This window comes from Pyxicephalus adspersus, chromosome 6 (genome assembly GCF_032062135.1).
Source record: "Pyxicephalus adspersus chromosome 6, UCB_Pads_2.0, whole genome shotgun sequence".
NCBI classification, from domain to species: domain Eukaryota; kingdom Metazoa; phylum Chordata; class Amphibia; order Anura; family Pyxicephalidae; genus Pyxicephalus; species Pyxicephalus adspersus.
This window is the reverse complement of record NC_092863.1, coordinates 103,236,814-103,246,027: the sequence shown is the minus strand read 5'-3', so window position 1 is coordinate 103,246,027 and position 9,214 is coordinate 103,236,814. Positions and strand designations below refer to the sequence as shown.

At 42.4% G+C, this 9,214-nt stretch overlaps 1 protein-coding gene across 1 annotated transcript in view; it reads left to right on the top strand.

The window, feature by feature from the left end:
- Positions 1-9,214, top strand: part of KIAA1328 (KIAA1328 ortholog) — an 87,759-nt gene that overhangs the window by 11,311 nt on the left and 67,234 nt on the right. The window contains 1 exon segment of the mRNA XM_072413518.1: positions 4,761-4,876. Coding sequence (XP_072269619.1) covers positions 4,761-4,876 — 116 coding nt within the window.

Sequence of the window (9,214 nt, the reverse complement as noted above, 5' to 3'; positions counted from 1 at the left end):
AAGTTTGCTGTTGCCCTCATTGGTGTTCCTGTCCTCAGCATCCTATGAAAGATTGTGTCTAGACCCGGGGAGCGTGAGGATGACCTAGATTTGGGCAAAAATGTCAAATAACGCATTAGAGTGCTAATATTGGCCTGTCAGCGGGTAAGACAGGTTGCTCCAGTGCCCATATTTAGCATGTAATTGATCTTTCTCCGCACGCTTTGCCGGAACAGGTGGCGAGAGGAAGCCGGCGTGATGGATCGCTCAGCTTAATACGCGCTCTGAGTTATTGCGCTTTCCATGTTGGATACAGAGGCGCACAGTTGAAATGATCTCATTTAGATCGGGGAGTTAGGCTGAGCATCTAAAGCGCAATAAGATGGTGAGGCCCGGCCATCTCTCACTCTATTAACTCTCTGCTTAATATTTAGTTAGCAATAAAATGCACCATTAAGTGACATGCTAACTCCATAAAGAAATCATTGCTTTGTTGAAGTGCTTAGCATTCAGATGCCCTTTCCCGCGTTGGGCGCCAGGTGTTTTGTCTCGGTGTCTATTGGATTCTGGAAAATGACACACAATACTTAACCTCTTCATTTCTTCATTGCTGGATAGGCTTGGTCTTCTGAAGAATCTGTAAAGGATTTTTTTTTTTTTTCTGGATGTGTGCAGCCAGCTGTCTGAATCGGACCATAAAAGAGACCCAGTCATCTTGACCATTCTGGTCTCTGACCAATTCTGCAAAATGCCCAGTGCTTTATGAAAGTGTGTCATAATACCATGCAATGTTCCGCACAGAAAGCAAGGTGGGAATAAATTGTAAATGTGTGGGAGCCCCTGTATAGTGACCCAACTTATCAGTAACCACCCAAACATAGCCGGGTGGTTACTGAAAAGTGCCAGGTGGTGCGCCCTGCTAAAAGGTGCTAGGGAGAACACAGCCGTGCTCAGGGCTGAATTCTGCTGCTTCTTCCTCAACACTGGGCTTGATTTAATAAAGCAGAACTAAATCCACATTACCTACCTATCCGCGATCCAGGTCGCCGCCATCTTTCTTCTCTTCTTCCTCTTACAGATGATCCTCAGCCACCCTGATCGTTTGTGCCTGGATGGCATAACTCCCGTGTGCCATTTATTTCAGCACAAGCAAGGCAAAGCTGACGCTCACTTGTGTAGCTCAGCTTTGATGCCAAAATCCTGGAGCGATGAATATGATTGCAGAAGGAACATTGCCTGCACCTCCTTATTTTTTATTTATTTTTTTTCTTTCTTTTGCAATAATGACCGACCTGATCCTGCAAAATTTAAAGTGGAATTTTAGTTCCACTTTAAAGCTTTCCAAGACTGGAGAAGAGAGACTATCGTGTGCACCAGGAATCAACAAGCTGTTGAGAACTGATTGAGGGGTCTTCAAGATGGCAGAGCAGATGGGTGATTGGGAAAGCTTTCTGTCCTGATTCTGCTTTGGCCTGAGACCCGATTGATTCATAATCATCCCATAAAGAAACCTATTAGTAATATTACGTCCAAGGCTTATCCACTGCCTTGTGGTAGTAAACTAGCCAGCACACACGTTCTAAGCATTGTTTCCCCCTCAGAATTGAGCCAGGTGCTGAAAAAGTGCATTGACTTGAGACCATTTTAGCGCTCCTATTTGTTTCATAGGTATCTAGTAACCCCTATATTTGTGCAGTGTTCTCCCCATCCCCTTTTAGCTGGGTGCACTGCCTGGCCCTTTTCTGTAATTACCCGGCTCAGTGCTCAACCCAGAAATTTTTTTTTAAGCAGGGTGAGAAGAAATTTTAGGTGGGTGGCAGCCCCTGAAATGTCATCCAACTGTTCAGTAATCATCCAAAAACAGCCGGGTGGTTACTGAAATGTGCCCGGTGGTGCACCCGGCTAAAAGAGACTGGGGAGAACACTGCGGCTGTTTGTGTGGTTAGAGTTTGGCCACAATACAGGGGCTGCCACCCAGCCTAACACTGTTGTGGTTGCCTGTTACCACCTTCCATACTTTGTTCCAGCTTTGTAATGCCATTCCCCTCCTATGCACAGTTTTACTGATCAGTTCTGCAGTTTTGTAATTTCTCTCCGTATGATCGCTCCATGTAAAAGAAAGCTTTTAGTGAGAGCTGGTAGCTGTCAGTTCTGATCCCTGAGGTGGAAAGGATGCAAAGTGTAAATCTTCCAACCTCCTGCAGAACTGGAAGGGCGTCCAGCCTGATGACAGCCAGGATCTACTGAAAACATCTGGTTGGTGTGCCCAGCTAAAAGGGGCCGGGGCTGGGAAATACTGCATATGGTACAGTTGTTCGCAAATCACGTATAATGCTCCTTGCACATCAGCACTAGTTTATAGCACAGAAACTGCATATTACTTCAAAGGTGGAACGGGCCAGGACACTTCACTTCACTGTGCAGACAACAGAACGTTGCTGGCTGACAACTACGAGACTTGAATAAATCCATTTACTTTCTGGCCTGTTTTAAAGTGTCAGTCAGCTGAAACGATCTCCACTTTTAAAATTCAAATTCATTTATAGAATACCCTAAAGCGGAACTAAACCCTCTTATACTTGCCTGTCCTGTTCTGTCACAGGCGCCATCATCTTCTTTTTCCTATTGAAATCTTTGGCCATCTTGAGTTGGGATAATGTAACTCCTGCACAAAGGGGCGTTTGTTCAGTCCCTGCAGGAGAAGCTCGGCAGTCAAGATTTTGACAGCTGAAGCGAGTGATCAGGCAGGTAAGAACGTTTGTTGCAGAAGAGACATCACCTGCATTTGGACGAAGCCCTGCCTGGTTGCAAATTTTTAGGCATTGATTTTATTTCATGCTTGTACATCTCCATGATTTGGGAAGCACGGTGGCTCAGTGGTTAGCACTCCTTTTCAGTGCTACGTCCAAGGTCCAAATCTCGGTCAGGACACTATCTGCATGGAGTCTGCAGATTCTTGCGTGGGTTTCCTCCCACATTCTAAAAACATGCAGGTAGGTGAATTGAATTCCTCCCCAAAACTGGGTAATGGCATATGACTATGGTGGGGACATTAGATTGTGAGCTCCTTTGAGGGACAGTTGGTGACATGACTATGGACTTTGTACAGCGCTACCTAATTTGTAGGCACTATATAAATTCTATATAATAATTTGAGGGCCAGGATCAGCCCCTATTTTCTGTGTTTCTCAAACAGGTTGTTTGGTTTAGAAAACGACTGCCGAAATAAAAATCCTGTCCTGTTTGTGTCTCTCGGGGACTCGAGTTGGACAGGTCTAGTGTAAGATGTGCTGCTTGAAACTGAACTCCTTCTCAGAGAGAGAAAGATACATAATATGTTTGCTGGATTATCTGCCAGAGGATTTGTAGTTTTGATCTTCCGGATATTGCACGCTTCTGCTTTGCTGTGCAGCCAGGCACGTCCTATTGGATCCACGTTACAACTGACTGAATCACCCACCTGCCATTGCAGTGAGCACTGAATGCCACAAGTCCCAATAAAGAACATAAAAAAAACCCAAAAAACTTTTGTCATTGTAAATCAGATCAGGTGCTACAGGCGAGGAACTTTGTATGCGGGTGGCGGCCCAGTATTGTGATTTCAACTTTTCAGTAACCAAAAAACATCCGGGTGGTTACGGAAAAATGCTGGGTGGTGCACAAAGCTAAAAGTGTCTGGGGAGAACACTGTACCTGACTGAATCTCAAAAGTTCAAAGTGGAACATTAGTTCCACTCTATTAATATTAATAAGTATATAGTGCCAACATATTATATTATACATGTATAAATATTTGAATAATATTGTCTCATACTCAGAAGGCAGTTTAGGGACAGTCTTTTTTCAAAAATTGACATACATAATTTATTATAATTTAAACAACAATTTTTAGGTGCAATGAATTCCATATTACAGCTCAAGAAAGGGTATTACACATCACCAGGGATACACAAATATTGTCACTTGATCAAAATTAATAGTAATGACTCACCAGATTCATCTGCTTCATCAGATTACATGTTATCACAATGTGGTGAATTGGCCCAACTATTTACTGCTACTGGATGTCTCTATATAGTTGTCTGTTTTAGTAGCCCATGAGGTCTGAAAGGTTGGCGACCACTGGCATAAGCAACCTACACATCCGCCCAAGTATCCTCCGCTGCTGTGTTCAGGAGCACCATAGAATGGGCAGATGAACATTTCCTCCCTATTGGATTTTATAAGTTGTCAGAATCGCGTACATGCTAGATGTATGTGTATAAGTATATATAATAGTATCAAAATGACTGGCGGGCTCCTGGCATTACAATGTATGTTATTAAAACAGTCACAGGACTGCTCGAAAATACACCTAAAAACGGTATTTCCTTTGCTTTGTTGGAAGTGGGGTGGCACGCTTACAAATGGTACTCCGTATACTTTAAGGTCTTTTTAATATCCATCTATGGTTACCCTGTCCATAGGGTGACAACAATGCTGCATGATTTCAATGCAAAAAGTAGGATAGCAGTATTGTAATCCTATGATAGAAGGCTGAAAAATATGGGTGCTGGGTGAGATTACCAGGTAATAAAATGACACAAACTCTTGGTAAGGTAAGTAATGGGATTACATTTTTGTAGCTGCTGCTGCTTCTCCATGTCATACTGGGGAAGTATTCAATCCTATGATACAATATTTGCGTTTCCTGTTCTGTAGTGAATGGTGTGGCTGGAAATGTTTTCATTGTAACTAGTTTGCTTGTTCCCTATTATCTGACCTCTCTATGGCCTTTTCAGGGTGAGCGAGGAGAAAGAAGTAACAGAAGAACGTTTGAAGATCGAGCACGAATCCTTCGAGAAGAAAATCCGGCATTTGGAGGAGCAGAACAAGCTCATCGCCACAGAGAGGGAAGATATCCTTTTATCTTCATTTGTACAACCCACCCCCCTTCCCCATCTTCTCACCCGGCATCTGTACGACTCTCAGAGATAATTATTCTAATTTATGGAGAGGAATAAGTCTGCATGTGTCTCCATTCTAAAGCGTGACTTATCAGCATGGGCCGGTGGCTTCGTGCGGCTGGAAACTGCCATCCAGCTGTTTGTGCCATGGTTTCCTCTGTGAAATCCACATTTGTCAACACGAATTTCCCATTTTCCCCCCTGCAGAACGCCAGCTCATTCCATAAGGATAGTTAAGTGCACAAGGGCTCCTCTGTTATTATAGTAATCGTGTCCTCCTGAGCTTGTTCATCGTAGTTAAAGTGTACCTAAAACTCTAAGCTTGTTCTACTCCATGCGTTGTTTAAATATGTATTCCCTCAGCCTGCTGGGTAAGGTAAATGAAGGAGCGGAGAACCAGCACAGTGGCTCAGTGGTTAGCAGTCTAGGTACTGCAGCGCTGGGTCCCAGGTCTGAATCTCCGCCATCTGCATGAAGTTTGCAGGTTCTCCCTGTGATTGCGTGGGTTTCCTCCTACATTCCAAAAACATGCAGTTAGGTTAGACAGTGTTAAAGACATATGACTATACTAGGAACATTAGATTGTGAGCTGCTTTGAGGAACAGCTAGTGACATGACTATTCACTAGTGCTATGTAATATATCGGCGCTATATCAATACTGGATAATAATAATTGTCTTATCTGTTAACCCGAATATTTCGTGTTTGGATTTGTGCTGGGACATGTGAGCAACAAGGAGACTAAGGAACATAAAGGAACCTCACTTTATCTGGTTCTTGTATCCAATAACTAAAATAAATGTTGACAGGCTGTCAAAAAATTAAACTACTCCAGTCAAGAAAGAGAAATGCCTTACCTGGCTCAAAACGTGTGCAATATTGTCCTAGAAAGGGTGCTTAGTAATCCCTGCCAATATGCATACCGGCAGCTTCTACTCTGTCCACATGGAGCAAAGTTGCATTGCCTGCTTTTAGTTAAGGAAGCAATGATGTGCTTTTATTCCGCTGTGTTGAATGGAAGGGGACAATTTGATTATCCAAACACCACAGCCTTTTTTATAGATCTGACTTTATTATTATTAAATGGGATTTATAACGCCAACATATTATGCAGCGCTGTACATTAAGTAGGTGTGTCAAATGACGAGAGAGATACAGACAGTGACACAGGAGGAGGAGAGGACCCTGCCCTGAAGAGCTTACAATCTAGGAGGGGGGTGGGAAGTACATTTCCAAGGAACCTTGGACATAGCTCACTAAGGTGCTGGGTGTTTAGCTGGATATCATGCACAGCACCTCTCTGATCCTTCTTTTGTCATCCGGCCGCATTAGAAATCTCAGTTGTGTAATGGGAACATCAAATTAATTGTTAATGTAAAATGTTTTTATGATTTTTCTATGGATAGGTTTGAAAGCTTTTTATGTAACTAAAGTCAAATAACAAAAAAAAATTAATGCATTCTTTTCTCTCTCAATAAGTTCCCATAGATACTTTTTATCCTTTGGTGAGCTCTATACATCCCTAATTGTAGCCACAATTCATGCTCAATTCAGAATGTTGTGTTTGTAGCCACCCTGTTGTGCTATAAAGCACAGGGACTACAAATGTAGCCACCCACATCCATGATATGATGCAAGGAATCATGGGACATGGAGTTTTCTGGCATTGCAGCTGCTCTGTTGCCCTTTTAGTGTTTAGCTAGAGAGATGCAAACCACCAGTAGCCTCTACATAAATTGACTTCATAGATTGCTTTTCAAAGTAAGAGCCAATTTTTTTTCTCTCTAAAATCTTTTACTAATATGATTCTGTGCTGGTTGCTCTTTATTAATTCTTAATGTGAAGACTATGACTTTAGGAATTTAACCCACGATACTCGCCTATCTCCATTGTCTCACAGGGCACTATGGTAATCTTCCTTCTTTTGTAAATGAACTTGATTGGCTGTGTCAGGATGATGAAAATCCTGCACAGGTGCCTAGAAGTTCATTATTTCCAAGGGAAGCCGGCATTGCTGGGTTTACCTGCCAACCAATGCTGAGCTGCACATAGGCTCCTAGAACATTTTCAGAAAGTACAGAAATTACCTGTTGATCCTCTGTGCCCATGTCTGTTCCTGGTATTAACTATACATTTGTAGACATTTGCTAATCCTGCTACCTTGGGCTGGGCATGTGGACTACAGTAAACTCTGGTCATAAAAAACTTGATATCCATTTTGGTTGATGACCACCTTCCATTTTTATTTTGATCGTATTAAATCTTTCTGCTGACTGCCTCTTCCTGAGCCTCCCCTGTTAGTATCAGGTATGTGTTCCTTCTGCACACACAGCATCGCAGCATCAAATTTTATATCTATACCAAATATCTTTCTGCTTCTGTATTTTCACGGCCGCGCTGCAATTTTTCTTTCCGGTTTTAGTGCTGGAGACACAAATAAGGAAAAATGTTCCCCAACTCTATTAAGGCAATTGCGTTTATTTTGTTTATTTTTCATGAGTGATGCTAAACACTGTGACTTCACCACCAACGCCTCCATCATCTCGCGTTTGGTCTTTAGCGCAAATGCCCCCGAGGTGCCGCGGCTTCGGGAACCGACAAGCTGCCAGAGAGATGACGTGATCTCCGCAGGCTTGCACTCGCATCAACTCCCTCCCCTACTTTTGGGTGTTTTTAAAGAAAATTGCCAAGAAGCAATATTTTTTATTTTCTTGGCCCACCCCCCACCTCTAACAATTCTTATTTTCATTATCACAAGATAATTGATGGAGTTTCGCTGACTTGCCGCGGTAATGAGGTTTAAACGTAATAATGCACTCCTGTCTAATAATTGAGCGCTGGCGGCACTCAGCCTCTCCAATCTGCGGATGGAAATAAGTTGATTTGAAATGATAATTTTCTCGGCACTCTAGGGGAGGGGGCCCATTGAGCGTGCCCTCCTTCCGATGTCTCTACCCTTGCAGAAACATAGAGGTGCAGCCAAGGACAATAAGAAGCAAGCAAAGCCAAGAGTGACATTAGTCTACCAATTTTCACAGCAGGGGAGTGACGCCGCTTGATTTGTTAGCTTTCAGCAAAGCTGGCAGGAGCCATATTGATAAATCAGAAGGCACTTAAAATTTTCTTGTTGTCTAGAGATAAAAAAAAAGTTTTTGTTTAATGTCTTTATTGAACCATCGCTCTTAATGTCACCCCTCCTAAAGAGCCTTTGTATTTTTTATGCTTTACCAGCATGTTCTAGTTCAAAATAGTACAAATCTGTTTAACATTGGAAGAAGGCTTTTATAGATATGTTGGGTCCTGTAAAAATAAAAAAGGGCACCAAATTGTCCTTTAGGCCTGAAAGATAGGGTGAAAGTTCTTCACCTTCCAGTATTAACCATTCCCTGCACATCTAGCATTTCTGGCTTAATTATCCAGATTATCGATAATACATACAAGGACTAATTACAAGATTGCAACCTGTATCTACTACGTATATGCATCAATATTTCACTCCAGAATCTTCACCAACTAGGACTGTCAAGCTAACTCCCATTGTTGTGTCCCAAATGTTATTGTATAACTTTGTCATTATGTCTCTGTATAGCCTAGAATACTAAATACATTTATTTAGTAAACTGTTGAAGTTGACACGAAGAGTCATCCTTTCTCCTCTTTCTCCGTAGTGTGAATCTCCCCAAAGACAAAGGGGACAAAGATGGTAATAAACCTGTTAGGCTTTAACATGCACCTCTTTTTAAACTTTTTGTTTTTGCTCTGCTTTATTACACGTTAACGGCTTCCTTTAAAAGGGACAAAACTTTGACCTGCAGCATCCAAACCTGTGTGTATGTGTGAACGTTCTGGTAAGAGCCCGGGTTGCACATGAAGGCAAATCTCTCATTCACTCAACAAGGATCTTTTTACACCAGGTTGAGGCTTTCCCACCGGGTTTGAACATGCTGGAGTCAGCATTTTTGGCATGTATGTTTGGCTTTGTGCTATTGAAGTTCCTTGCGCAAGACGATAGCTTGTGATCATCTTGGGTTGAGAATCATCTTGGACACAGCAGTACCGTGGTGTCATTTAGTGATCCTTCATTTTGAATCATGAAGATAAATCCGGCAAAGCAATTGACGTAATGCTACGATGGTCATCCCATTGCTGCCACTGACCTTCCCTTGTCGTCTTCCAGGTTCTGCATGTTCGGCTGTTTTCATTTTTCAGGGAACCCTTGCTATAAATATCCAGAGCTCGCAGTACGTTAGTGTGGTGTTCGGAATGGCTTTTACATTGCTGGGCTCAGA